The sequence below is a fragment of the Pelodiscus sinensis genome, chromosome 6 (genome assembly GCF_049634645.1).
Source record: "Pelodiscus sinensis isolate JC-2024 chromosome 6, ASM4963464v1, whole genome shotgun sequence".
Lineage (NCBI taxonomy): Eukaryota > Metazoa > Chordata > Testudines > Trionychidae > Pelodiscus > Pelodiscus sinensis.
In genome coordinates, this window is record NC_134716.1 from 1,884,736 (window position 1) to 1,899,166 (window position 14,431).

Genomic DNA, 14,431 nt, shown 5'->3' on the forward strand with positions numbered 1-14,431 from the left:
GCCGCCGCAGCCCACCCAATCAGAGCGCCTCAGGCGGGGCTAAGGAAGGTCCGGCTCTGCCGGGCGTAGGTCGGGCAGCGCGAGGCGCGGGAGGGGTTGGCTGCCTGGCGCGTGACGCCCAGTCCCTGGCCGCTCGTTACGCGGGGCGGGAAGCGGGGCAGGCGCTCCGCGAGCCAGCGTGCAGATGCATGTCCCTCAGGGATCCAGCCCCTGCTAGGTCAGCATGTAAATATATGCAAATGAAGATACATATATGCAAACGCAGGCCGATTCCCGGGCCTACACGCCAGCCAGCGGTGGGGCCTGGTGTCTGCTGGGGCCCCCGCGTGCCCTGCTGCTCAGGCGCCGGGGGCCCTTTATTGACCCCCCCCCAGCTCCTGTGCCAAGGGCGAGTGGGGGGCTCTGGGAAACGCACCAAACGTGCCTGGGGGCTGCCATGAAGCGTAGCCGTGGCAACGTGGCACCCCAGCATCCAGCAGGCCCACGCTTGCCCCCAGGCGGGGGGCAGGCTGAGTGCGCCAGGCCCCCTGAGTGGGCCCGGGGCCTGGACGCACACACTGACGCAGAACTCTGTCTCCTCAGAGTGCAGCCTCGATGCTCACCCTGGCCTCGGCCACGTGCCACCGCGGAGCGGCCCACCGGTGCGGATTTTATTCTCCCCGATCGCGGTCTCTTCCTCAGAGCCACGGCTGCCTGAGTCAGGTATAAGATGAGACGAGGGCAAAACGCGGGGACGGACAGACAGTGTAGCGTTCACGCATATCGTACGGGACCATTCAAGGTGGCGTGCAGTCACAAGCCACCCGGAGGGGATCAGGGTGGGAGATTAGGAAACATCCCTCCATCCCTAGAGGTGTTTAAGTCCCAGCTTGACAAAGCCCTGGCCGGGGTGATTGAGTTGGGATTGGCCCTGCTTTGGGCAGGGGATTGGACTCAATGATTCCTGAGGTCTTTTCCAGCCTGGGATTCTATGATCAGGCTGTGGTTTTGGGCATTCAGCAGATTAATGAATTTAAACTCCCCGCTTGTCTGTTGAAAATATGCAGGTGTCCTTTGACCATGAGGACTGGTAGAGCAGAGACAGAGTGATCATTATTTTGTGTGTGGACATTCAAGAGCATAGTGATTGGGTGGGTCCACCTTGGTAGCTATTGATGCATTTATTGCATGGATGAGTGGGGAAATATCTAGGGGAGAACAGGACCTTGGGAAGTCCTCCCCCTCTCCTGCACCAGCGCTAGCTTCCTACCCCTACTCCACCCTTTCCCTCAAACTGCCCCTGCACCACCACCACCCTGTTTCTTCCCTGTCCCTGCTCCACCCTCTCCCACATCCATTGTACCTGTTCCCCAAAGCTTTGCCACCCAGGGGAGTTATGCGGGGAGGGGGTTGGCACAGGGCAGCAGCAGGGATTGGGCCACTGCATTTAAATGGTGGTGGGAACCACAGTGACCAAGCAGTCTGCTCCACTCTACCACCATCTCTCAGCCAGGTCACGCCACTTCCCACCACTATGATGAAGTGGCGTGACCTGGCTGGGAGATGGAGGGGTATGGCTCCGCTTCCTGGAGCCAACCCCTGCTGCCCCGTGCCAGTCACTCCTCTCTCCCCTCGCTGCCTTGGCGCTCCATGCTAAACTAATTGTGGGGGACTGTCGCATTATGGGGGACTGTTCCTGCTATGTTGTTATGCAAATATATGCACATTAAAGTAAATATATGCAAATACCGGCTAAATCCCTAGGCATTGGGGCCTGTTGTCTGTTGGAGCCCTTGCATGCCCTTCCTCATGCCCTGCTCCCCAGGTGCCAAGGTGGCCCTTTATTGATCCCCCCCCCAACTTCTTTGCCCAGGGCGTGGGTCAGCATGGGGCCCATGATGGCTCTGTGGATGAGGTACACCACATGTTGCAATAGGTATGTGTAGGACCATTGATCCCAAAAAGTTTGTTGTGGGGGGTGTTGATCATTATAGCAGTGGAACTGTCTGCAAGTTGGGAATCTGTTGTTTTGGCAGGATGGCATTCTGTTTTGAATTGATATATCCACCAAGGCTATGGGAACTTGTTTTCAGATAATGGGCTTGGAGAGTTTGCAGTAAGGGTGTTAAGTATTGGTGAATTGACTAATTGAACGGTCACATTTTTGCACTGACTATTTGATTAGTTGATAGGGCGCCTCTGCCTTTTAAGTGTAGCAACAGCTTTGGCTGAAGTCCGGTGTTAACCGGGGGACTCCCCTGCTGACCATGGGCTCCACGCAGCTTTTCACAGCGCAGCGCCACACAGAGCCCAGGGTCAGCTAGGGAATCCCCAGCTGATCCCAGGCGCCACATGGCGCTGCCACTTTGAAATGCGGTGAGGAGCCTGATGCCGAGCTCCCCGTGGCATTCAGAGTGGCAGCACCACACAGAGCAGCTGACCCCAGGCTCCATGCGGCGCTGCTGCTTTGAAGTACCCCCCTCTTCTCTCCTCTTTGCTGCCTCTATCTGATATCAGATTGCTTATTGGATCGTTGACTAGTCTTTCACATCCCTAGTTTGCTGGGGCTTGTTTCAGGGCCAAAAGAAGAGCTTCAGGAAAGATTTCTTTTAGGAGGAGGGTCTCCATCAGATATGATTTGTAGCTGTTTGATTCCTTGTAGGGGTTCCAATATGGGGTGATGACAATGAGGGCGGACAGAGGAGGTGCTATTTTTGTTTCTTAGCAGGGTTTTTTGGGGGTATTTGGGTGGCTCATTCCATGGTGTAATCTACTTCTCTGGTGAATTGTCCTTGTTTAGTGAAGGAAATTGTGTGTGTGTTAAGATATATAACCTGGACTTTCTCCTTGGAACATATTCTCTAGTATAGGGGAGGGCAATAAGCAGCCCATAGGCTGTGCGCAGTTTACCAGGGTTAGCCCCTGGCGGACCACCAGATGCTTTATTTACCCTTGTGTCCACAGTTATGGGTGCTTGCAGCTCCCAGTGTAGAATGCAGGAAATTGATGCTGGTGTGGGAGTGTTCCATAAGAAATTGTCCCACATCCGCATACAAAATCATTTGTTTCGACTTCTACTGAGGCGGTCTGCTGCTAGCCGAGACACGATACTGAGCTAGATGAACCATGGGTCTAAGCCAGTCTAACAGCGTCTGTGTTCATTTCACCACTCCATAGTTAAGGTCTTGAAACTATGCTCTAGTTCAGTGTTTCCCAACCAGAGTTCCGCGGAACCCTAGGGTTCCGCAGACCATCGTCAGGGGTTCCGCGAGAAATCGTGGAATAAATAAATAAATAATTCTTACAATGTAAGCTGACATATATATAAAAAACAGCTCTTTACAAATACATTTTCTTGACAATAGTTTAGCAGTAATTGAATTGCGCTCTGTCAACTTTTTCGGGCCGATCAAATGTTTTCATAGGTAGGGGTTCCTCGGGATATGAACAATTATTTTAGGGGTTCCTCCATGGGGAAAAAGTTGGGAATGACTGCTCTAGATACACCTGTGAAATCTTGCTGAAAGCAGTTGTGTTGCACAGGTGTACCTGAGGGCATAATTTGAAGATGATGAACTTGCACATGCATCACTGAAGTCAGCATTTTGTCTGCAAAGTATTACTGGTGAAGATGTACAAGCTGAAAAGTATATAGTTTCTCTGTCAGAGCCCAGGCTGAGTTCGCAGAGCTGGCTATTAGAAAAAAACCATCAAGATATGACAAACATGGAACCTCTTGGGGCTATTTTTAATCCCCCATGGCATCACTCTTCAGAGCAGAACTGCACTTTAATAATGGCAATATGATTGTTAGCTTGCATACTGGATTTATATAATTGAATTAGATGTTTAAGAAATAGGAGCTGGGCAGTGAAATTAAATGTTTATTTACACTAGTCAGATTCCTGGCACATTGCAGCATGAGGTCAAAATAGGATGGAAAAACATTAAGTTCATGTAAAAGTGACGGCTTGAAGGGAACACCCATTTTCCCAGGAATATTTACTGTATGAAAACAATGAAAATTCAAATAGCCTTGACTGAAGAAAAAGAGACTCAGACGTTTCTGATACCAACGTGTTATACCTAAATCCCATTAATCTGAGATTAATTTTGAGTGGAGAAAGACAAATCTCTTGAGTTGGGTGCCATACCAAGATGAAGTTTGCTAAGTGCCTCCCACAAAACAATTTGCCAAATTACAACATCCATGATGTAAATGAACAAATTCAGGAGTTTTGTGTCAGACTCTAGACTCTTGGGCATACTCCACTCTCTGCTTTTCTCAGAACAGATAAGCTTCAGAAAATGCCTTGAGGAGACAAGAAGTTAATCTCTCCCATGATAGAGAAAATAAAATACTCTCTCTGCAATACTAGAATTTTGTTAGAAATTCCTGCCATTGTATTGCCACCACTAGCAGCAACTATGGGAATGGCAGAGCAGTCGGCATTGTGGTGCTCTCTGCTGTACAGTTACAACCAATGGAGTTGCATTTTTGACAGTGGGTGGTGAACAGATTTTTCCAGATGTTCTAACACAGGCCGGATTTTCAACAAGCTTTTGATTTTGACAAGCCCCCCCGTGTGCAAATAAAGATCCTTACTCAGTCTTTGATATGTACACAGATGCATTTGAGACAGGGTCCATTTTGGAAGCGCTGTATTTTGTCCTCGTTTATTTATTCTGTACACCAGGGAAAGGCATCCTAGCATGTAGTTCTTACCAACAAATCTTACATATGAATAGGAACAAATTCTTGCCGAAATGCTGGCATAGCATTTGCAATTTGATATCCTCAGTTAGAATAGCAGAGATTTGAGCTTTATGCCTGGTAGTTCAGCTTGAATAATACCAGGCAGTTGTTCAGTGTACCCTTTAACCCTCAAGATTATGCCAAAAGGAACCAGTCCTTACTCTGGGTTCCCTGAAAATATTTGAATTCTTTGGTTGTACCAACAGAATATGGATTTTTGAGTGAGTTTGTATGATGGATAGAGCTTCAACAAACTAATCTCTCCCTTGTCCATTAAACATATTGCCTTGTTTCATACATCCCCTCTTACCTGCATACACATAAAGGTGGAGAGGAACTGGAATTTCCCTTCCATGAAAAATGTTGAGCTTTGAAATCTGTTTTGGCTCCAAACCTGATACATTAATATGTTCCATTTTGATAAAATCAAATAATTTAGTTCTGATTTCCAAGTAATATAAATATAGCTAATTAAAAATTTGACAGAAAAACAATTTCAAAATGAAAAATCAAAACAGTCCACTCTGATAATGTTGAAATGCCATCATTTGTACACTTTATTCCAGGGTATTTTCCTGAAACATAATTTGGTGAAAACCAAAATGTTCATGTGAAAAATTTTATTTCAGTGAAACAATAAATATTCCTGTGGCTGACAAAAATATATGGTATCATGAGCTTTTGTGGGTAAAACCCACTTCATCAGATGAGCTGGCATGAAAATAACAGAAACCAAAAGATATATAACAGCAAAATAAAGTACCTGTCAATTGTAGGACCAGTGCTAATGAGGGTAATTAAGTGGGCTGGAAGTATTCCACTCTTGTCTTGTTATGAAAAATTAGGTTGTTAAAGATAGGGGAAAGTGGCTTTATAGTGGAACATCCAGTTAATGTCTTTTGTTCAAACCCAGGGTAACAGTGTCAAATTTGCAGATGAATACCATTTCCACGTTCTCTGTAATTGGCTGGTATAATTCCTTTGTAGAAGAATGGCTACTTTTAAATCCATGATTAGTGACCAGGCGGGTTAAATTTTTCCCCAACAAGTTTATGTATGTTTCTGATGTCTGATTTGTATCCAGGAAGGTGAATGTGTTAGGAACTAGGCAATATTCCCTTCAGACCAGGGAAATGCAGAGAAATGTGAGGAGCAGGAAGCAGACTGAGGACTACAGGGGAAGTTGGGGAGCAGGAGACAGGCTGAGGGCTGCAGGGGAATGTGGTAATGCGGGGCAGGCAGTCTAAAGGGATTTCAGGGGAATGTGGCATGGCAGACCAAATTTGACAGTAATGGTTGGACCTATTCCTATCTTTAACTAAAGATTAATTCCTGAACACACCAGGAAAATGTTGTAGGCTTGGCAACCCTACATACCCAGAAGATACAGAAAGAAAGAACAGTTCTCTTTGAGGGTGCAATAGGGACACCTGCATTTTTAGAAGCTATTTAAACTTGAATTTTGAACCTGAGATGGTCACGTACAAGTGTAATGCGGACAGGCAGAATTGAACCTGGGACCTCTAGAGCTTAGTGCAAGAGTGTCTACCGCTTGAGCTAAAAGCCAGCAGGCGCTCAGCAAGTGCTGTAGAGCAAACTCATTCTTTCGCTCTGTAAGTGGTCTCGCTGCCACTCTGTGGGACAGTGAACCACACCCAGTAGGTGTGTAGGTTACACAAGGCTTCCACATAGATTAAAAAAACAGAAAGGCACTTGAGAAACAACATGCCTTTTTTTAAAAGTCTCATAATTTTTTGAGACCTAACTCATAATTTTCAAAGGCTTGAAGTTGGCAATACTGTTACCCCTGGGAGATGTATGATAGTAGCCACATTCCATGCAGTGGAACCCACTGCATACAGTTAGTTACTGCGGCTCTCTCCTTTTAATGAAAATGTGTAAGTCTGTTATTAATTGTCTTTAATGAGGTAGTTAATCTACTCCCCTCTGTGTTAAGTAAAGGAGAACATCTGGGTGCTGAACCACAGACAAGAACTGCTGCCTGACACAAACGGCTGGTGAAGTGTAGCAGGGGGTGATGAAACAGTGCAGGCAAGTGACTAAAACAAATTAAAAAGCTGACTAGAAAGAAGTGAACAATTCAGTGATGTATGGCTGACAGGTGTGTGGGTGGAGGAAATTGCTGTAGCAGGGACAAGAAACTGAGCTGGCTAGTATGCACTGTTAAAACGATTGATTATGCTTGTCCACTTAAGCAATTAGCCTCATTAAAGGTTGGCAAAGTGTTAAGAGGTGCGGATAAATTCGGGCCCTATGTTCTTCTAAAGCAGGGGTCTCCAAACTACGGCCCGTGGGCCGGATGCGGCCCGCGAGGCCCTCTCATCCGGCCCGTGGAGACCTTTTTGTCTACGGAAAAAAAATTACGGAAATTTGAGAACAAACTTGTCCGATGATAATCTCAGGTCACTGTTGATGTTAGGGACAACAAATCTAAAGCCAGAAATGTCTGCTATTTTGGCATCCAGGAAACAATTTCACCATTCACACTAATACAGGTGTTCATGTGTAGTGTATCAATGTGTTATTAAATAATAACTGAATAAAATAATATTAAATAAATAATTAAAAACAACATCCATGTTTTGATTGTTTTTTATTTGGACCTCAAGTGTGTAGTCGGCCCCCGAACTGCTGTTTGATAGTTAATGCGGCCCTCGGGCAGAAAAGTTTGGAGACCCCTGTTCTAAAGGAAGTAACCAGGAAAATAATGGTGAAGGTTTCTGATATCTCATTAAGCATGAAGACTGTTAAAAAAACTACCCTATTTCAGAATATGGTCTTAGTTACAAAAATCTTGCGGCCCACTGAAATGAGGGGCCACTAACGCAGCCTATTCACTAGCCTAGTTTGCCCATCACTAGGTTAAAGTTTTTAACAGACACTTACTTTATGGCTTGTCCTTATTTCTACCCTAAGGGTCTGATCTGACTTCCAGGGAAATCAGTGGGAGTCTTTTCAGTTATGTCAGTGTTTGTTGGATTGAGCCTTACATAAGTGAATTACTTTTAGCCCTTTCTGATACATCCCTTTGCAATGGTTAATTACTCTATTAAAAATTTACACCTTATTTCCTGGTTTTGATTGCTTTTCTCCTTGTTCCAGTAGGTGGCAATATACTAATTTAAAAAGGAACTAGGTTTCCTACAGGAAATGAATTTCACACTCCATGAATTGAGTCAGTATAGTTTAGTGTTTGGCTTTTCCATGATAATCCTGTAAAAAGGTATAATTTTGCATTTTTGTTATTCTCGTGAAAATACACATGAAATCACATTAGATTGTTCAGCCCACAAAGTAGGGTGTCTATATTTTCCCAGAGGGAGAACGGGACATCCCATAGTGCTAGTCCAAGACCCCGCCTCCTCCCTCTATGCTAGGGCCTTTCCTGAGCCTCCTTGCCACTTGCCCATTTGGGGCCAGCCTGAGACCCTCTCTCTTTTCCATGTGCAGTGCTGGTTGGAGTCCCCCTGCCACCCACCCATGCAAGGGCAACGTTGCTGCTCATCCACCTGTCCGTGAAGGGCCAGTGTTGCCGCTCACTTCTCCCCATGTGTCTGTCCTCCACACCCTGCGAGGGTTACAGTTGCACCCAACGTTTTTGACAAAACTGTGCATTTGTCCAATTTGCTTTTGCCAGCTGATGATCGTCTGGCAAGCGCAAATAGGACAAATGCTCAATTTTGCCAAAAAAGTCAGGATGGCTGGAACAGGGCTTAAAAAAGGGACTGTCCTGGCCAAAACAGGATAGATGGTCACTCTACCAGAAAGCCCCCTGGGCTGCATGAAGCCCGAGGGCCTGAAGCTGGGGAAAGATAATAATGGTTTTCTTACTTTGTAATTCACCAAGATCTATGGAGAATGGAAAACATGATACAGATGCTAAGTAGTAATATTATTTGATTTATTTGTATAAGCTATGCAGAATACATGGTTATTTCCATAAGTTTTCTAAATTAGATGTTCAACAGTATTGTTTTAATGGTTATGTTAATAGTGAAAAGCCCCCTCGTTATAATCTCTTGAAACTGTGAATAATCAGTCACAAGACAAAGGGAAATTAAAAAAAAAATAAGTTTGGTGCTGTCTCCAATACTGAACAATACATACTAAGTAAAGAAGCCTGCAGATGTATAAATAAAGGAATACCTCTGCACATTCAGCTATTATAGTAGTACACACTTTCTGGATCTAATTTGTTAGTGATTTGGGCTTGCTGTTTTGTGCCCATGACAATTTCTTGGTAATTAACAACATACTACTTGTTTTTGCTGATAAGTCATGTAGTTAGACATCAAAGCTACTATTAGCTGTGCCTACAAAAAAGTGTGGGAACAAAAGAGGCATAATTATAAGGCAGAAAGAGAAGCCAAATTGACCTCTGCTTGAAAATCTGGCCCTTTTGTATATAGGAAGAATGGTTATATGGTATATTAAGGTTACATTTATAAATAGTCTATAAAGCATTCTTAAAAGATTAATAGATGTTCTAAGCATGTTACAGATGTGAATAGTATGTATTATAAATTATTATAAACCCATTATTTGAAAGGATTATGAATGGTTATTAGCAACCCATTGATGTGTTCTACTCTAAAACAGTTGATTAACCATTTATTGAAACATTGTTTAATCATTTAATTCTATAGAGACAATTTATAAATGTAAACGTAATACAAAGTGTGCTTGGAACAATGAAAATCATGATAGTGAGGAGCTCAGCACAAATTAATTGATTAACACAGCACCTTAATTAAACATCATTTATTAAAGATGGAGCAGAACGATGCTCCAAACTCTTCTTAAAGAACTTGTCTGACATGGTTAGTCTCTTATTCAGATTCCATCATATAATAAATATCCCCTGGTCCTCACTATAGTTATTATGTGTTTACCTTCATAGTTTTAACATCCAGTGAAGTCCTTCTCCATTGTGTCTTGACTCTTGACAGATGGGCAAGCTATGAGTCCTCGAGGAAGTTGACTTGATTGCATGGCTCCTTAGCAGTCAATTCCATAAGTGTTACTGCACCATAGGAAGGCATAGGCAGGCTAGAGGTGCCATACTTCTTTTCCTATGGTATTAGACATGCCAAGTTCTTCCACACAAACACTTTTCCCCACCTCTACAGAACCCTGTGCTTGAGACAAGTTTCCTGCCCTATCCTGCCAGTTAGATAAGTAGGTAAAAGAAAGATGCCTTGAGAACTTGAATTCCTGGTTTCTATGTGTTACAGAGCTGGCTTGTGTCTGATGTCAGTATCTCACAGGGGCGGCAGCAGTTTGGGAAGAGAGAAGAAGTGGACTGTGACGATGGGCTGATTTTGTAATCTCCCAAAATTATGAGGTTTTCATGGTGTAGCAGAAGGGGGCAGAGACATGAAGCTGGGAGACTAGTTGAAGGATCAAGAAAGAACAATACTGCTTTGTCTATTCTGAGAGGGGTTAGCACACAAGCTAATGTACATATTGAACAAATCTTTGGGTCTCTTATTTTAAAAAGAGAGAGTATTTTATAGACACACAGCAATGAATGGTGTGAGTGTCTCCAGCAGGTTTGAAGCCAGTAAATTATGACATTGACTGGGCCAAGTCCTGCTCGCCTTACTTGTGTAAGTAGATTCATTGATTTCATGGACAAAATTAGGGCCCAATCCTGCAACTACTTACTTCAAAGCATAGTGCTATGGAGTGTAATCCTGCTGAAGTTAATAGAACTATGCTGGGATAGCAAGCATTCTGGACTGTGGTAATACTAGAAGCTCTGAAAGGCTTCCAAAAATCATACCCCTAATAATCATGGCTGGTGAAATCCAGCATAAACTAGCTAGATCAAACACCTCTTTCAGGGAAGGCCGTGTGTCCCCATGCCTGTAGCATGTTCTAGTCCAGCCTGTTTTTTAGAAACCAGCTTTGGACAACAACAGTCTCACAGATGATCACCTCCCCTACCTAAGTAAAATCATACAAACATTATCTATGATATTGCTCCAAAAGAATTTACATTTGCCAGTATCCAAGAACCTTCATGATCAGGGTTCAGAGCAGACCCAGTATAGATGGCTCTGTTGTAAGTAGAGCCCAAACCTCTATACTTCTACTTCTTGATCTATTCATCAGTTTCAGCTGCACAATCCTACTGACTTGCTTTTATCACCTGTTTGGATGAGCTGTATTATTCAAACCTGGATTCAGTTGCTTCTCTCTAACTAACAGATCAAAGAGTAGTGATGAGTAACAGCCCACATGCAAGGATCAGTCCTGCCCTCTCCTTTTCAACAACCCTAAGGAAAATGATTAGGCATTGTCCAGTGCCATCGATGTGCTGGTGTCACCAACATGCTTTTCAGCTCATTCTCACTAGTGCTGGTGTCACAAAGCCTGTGTGAGATAAGCCCACAGATGAGACACGGACATCACAATGCCTACAAGAGACAAGCACCTGACTGACACTCAATCCAGGTGAGAGAAAAGTGATAGCTGACAGGAAGAGGTAAACAGTCTGAGGATCTTAAAAAGACCATAACCCCAACCTCCACCAAAGGTGCCTGTCAAGATTGCCCAGGTAATATGAAGCATTGGAATACTTCAAGAGACATCTCTGAATCTTGGGAACCAGGTAACAGCAATACCAGGAATGTCTTCTTCCACCTCTGTATATCCAAGAGATTTCACCTCTTTAATCAGACAGCGCTCACATCAATGTTTGTCACCTCTAGATCGGGTGACTGTAACTCCCTCTACTTTGGCTGACAAACCCAAAACTCCAGCTCTACTTTGGGTGAGGATCAACCCAAAACTCCAGCTTCTTCACCTGGCAGAAGCAAGGAATACACATCAGAGTTCCACACTCCACTTCTAGGGATGGGCCCAGTTCAAGATCCAGCCCTAAACCTCAGAGCCTTTCATGAGCTGCATTCCGGGTCACCTCCTCATACATGGATAGGGGCAGGAACTAGGAATGCTGGTGTGTGGCAGAACCTCCTGCTTGAAGTGGTTCCCATTATAACAGGCTTTACAGTTTTAATTAATGACTTTCAGCACCCCCACTATACAAATTGTTCCAGCACCTATGCAGACAAGACCACAGTGCTTCTCGGGAACGTGGATGTTCCTAGAATAAAAATATTGGCAGCTGGATTGGGTGCCGGACCCTACACAGTGAAATAATCTACAGGAGTCCAGAACACATTCCACACTCACCAACTGGAAAGCTCAGTGCAAAAGCCTAAACTATCCTTAGCGATGGGGCAAAAATGTATGTCAATACGTTATATATTGCTCTTACCCCCGGTAGGTGAGAGCAGAGCCCAGGTTGGTTTGTCTTATGCCTCTCTTATTTTACTATCTCCATGCCTGGATACTACAACAATTAATACTCTCTCTATACCACAGCTAACCAGATTGTTAAAAGACTCTTTTTCTACGTGTCACAAGTGTTGAATTGTGACCTGGCCGCTATGCCTGATGACATCACTCCTCTGTCATCAAGTGAGGCTTTCATAATAACTGACAAGTAGTCCTCCTACAGCTTGCACTCTCCTCCCTGTTTTTTGCCCAACTGTATAAAAAACATGAGGATGCAGTTCACAGAAAAGAACCACAACAGCTTTGTCCTACAGGCCCTCAACAAGCAGAGAAAGAACAGGGAGTTCTGTGATGTGGTACTCAGCGTGGACCAGCAGGTCTTCTCTGCCCACCTCAATGTCTTGGCAGCTGTGTCTACCCATGTGAAGAACCTGATCTCAAGCAATGACATGAAGATTGGTGATGAACTCTTCATCATCATCGATGCTAGCTTCCTGAACCCTATGTTGGTGGAGCAGCTGCTGGACTATTTTTACACTGGTAAGGTGTTGGTGTCTGAGAAGAATGTGGAGGAATTGCTGAAGGGAGCTAACTACTTCAACTCAGAGTCCCTAAGAGCCCACTGCTCTGACTTCCTCCTCAGGTCCCTCAAGAAGAACAACTGCCTGTGCTACCTGTTCCTAGCCAATACTTATGAGCTGAAAGAGGTAGCCAACAGTGCCTATGCTGGTATCCGTGACAACTTCCACTACTGGTCGGGCCCAGAGGGAATTTCAGACCTCCTTCGCTGCCCCCACCAGATCTTTGGCAAGCTGCTCAGGGACGAGAACCTTCACGTGCAGAACGAGGACCAAGCCTTCCTTGCCCTGCTCCAGTGGGTGAAGCACAAAAGGGGAGAAAGGGATAAGTATTTCAGAAAGTTCTTCCCCTACATTCATTTAACTGGTGTCTCGACCAAGACGCTGCTGGCTGCCAGCCGTGAAGTGCTGCTGTTTGAGAGTCACTCTGGCCCCCTGGCCCAGATGGAGACCATTTTGAGTGACAGAAAGCAAGAAAATCCTCAAAGTCTGCTGCTTTTCCAAAGAAAGGGGGCCTTAATGGACTCTGTGGTGGTTTTAGGAGGCCAGAAAGAGCATGGTAGATTCAATGATGGAGTTTTTGCTTACATTATTGAGGAGAACATGTGGCTAAAACTAACAGAGATGCCGTATAAAGCAGCTGCTCTCAGTGCAACTTCAGTTGGGAGGTACATCTACGTCTCTGGGGGAACAACAGAGCAGATATCTGGCTTAAAGACTGCTTGGCGGTATGATCTAGATAACAACTCCTGGACTAAACTGCCTGATCTGCCTATAGGTTTGGTCTTCCATACCATGATAACGTGTGGGGGAGTGGTGTACTCTGTAGGAGGTAGCACAGCTCCAAGAAAATACGTCTCTAACATCTACAAGTATGAAGAGAGGAAAGAGAAGTGGACTCTGGCTGGGAAGATGAGCATTCCTATGGATGCAACTGCATTGATCACAAAGGAAGACAAGTTTATTTATATTGTGACAGGGAGATGTCTGGTCAATGGGCGTTTCTCCCGAGTAGGGATGGTGGATTGCTTTAATACTCAGACTGGGGAAGTGGTACAGTACCTCACTTTTCCCATTGATTTCAATCACAAACCTCTGTTGTCTTTTCAACAGGACAACATCCTGAGTGTGAAGAGTCACAAACAAAGTCTTGACATAAACCTGCAGAAGCTTAAAGCCAACAAGTCCATGAACACTGTGCCTCTCTTGCCAAATAACTATACTTTGGATTTGTCACATGCAGTTTGCTCTATTGGTGACAACAAGGTGTTTGTGTGTGGAGGCATCATTTGTTCAGGTGACAAGCGTCCTGAAGATTATTCTGTCAATCCAAATGCTTACCTGTTAGACCAAAAGACAGGGGAATGGAAAGTTTTGTCCGATCCTCCGGAAGCTCTAGATTGCCCAGCTTGCTGTATAGCTAAATTGCCTTGTAAGATTCTCCGAAAAATTGTAATCAATTAATTTGGAAAAAAACCACAAATACAATACCTAATAATAAAGAATGATTGAATCATGGATACAAACAAATGAAACATTATTAATTCACTTTGTTTCTTTATGTCACAGCCAATTCCAGTGGATATTACTATTTAACATGGGACAGCCCATAAGTGATCCCTCCTTCCAAGGGACAGTCACTCCCCCCCCCCCAAAAAAAACCAAACAAATCTAATGTCCCTTCACTTTGAAGATTCTTTACTTCAGCAATGGAGAATCATGGACCTGAGATTATAGAAAAAGTTTTTTAAATTTCATGCATAACATTTTTGAGTGCCCCTCATTTTGGGTC

General features: G+C 44.3%; 1 protein-coding gene across 5 annotated transcripts; it reads left to right on the forward strand.

Moving 5' to 3' along the window:
* Positions 1–198: 198 nt before the first annotated feature.
* Positions 199–14,174, forward strand: CCIN (calicin). Of its 5 annotated transcripts, none has more exons than XR_012904564.1 (3): positions 199–217; positions 583–702; positions 9,991–10,960. XR_012904564.1 is itself a non-coding variant. In XM_014579542.3 (2 exons), exon 2 carries the CDS (start codon positions 12,328–12,330, stop codon positions 14,101–14,103), a length of 1,776 nt encoding a protein of 591 aa, XP_014435028.1. In that variant the 5' UTR covers positions 591–702; positions 10,970–12,327; the 3' UTR covers positions 14,104–14,174. The 5 variants fall into 5 exon arrangements, 1 of the variants encoding a protein (XP_014435028.1); XR_012904561.1 differs by lacking the exon at positions 9,991–10,960 and adding an exon at positions 6,693–9,937; XR_012904563.1 differs by lacking the exon at positions 9,991–10,960 and adding an exon at positions 3,523–6,675 and having other exon boundaries at positions 200–217.
* Positions 14,175–14,431: the final 257 nt, after the last annotated feature.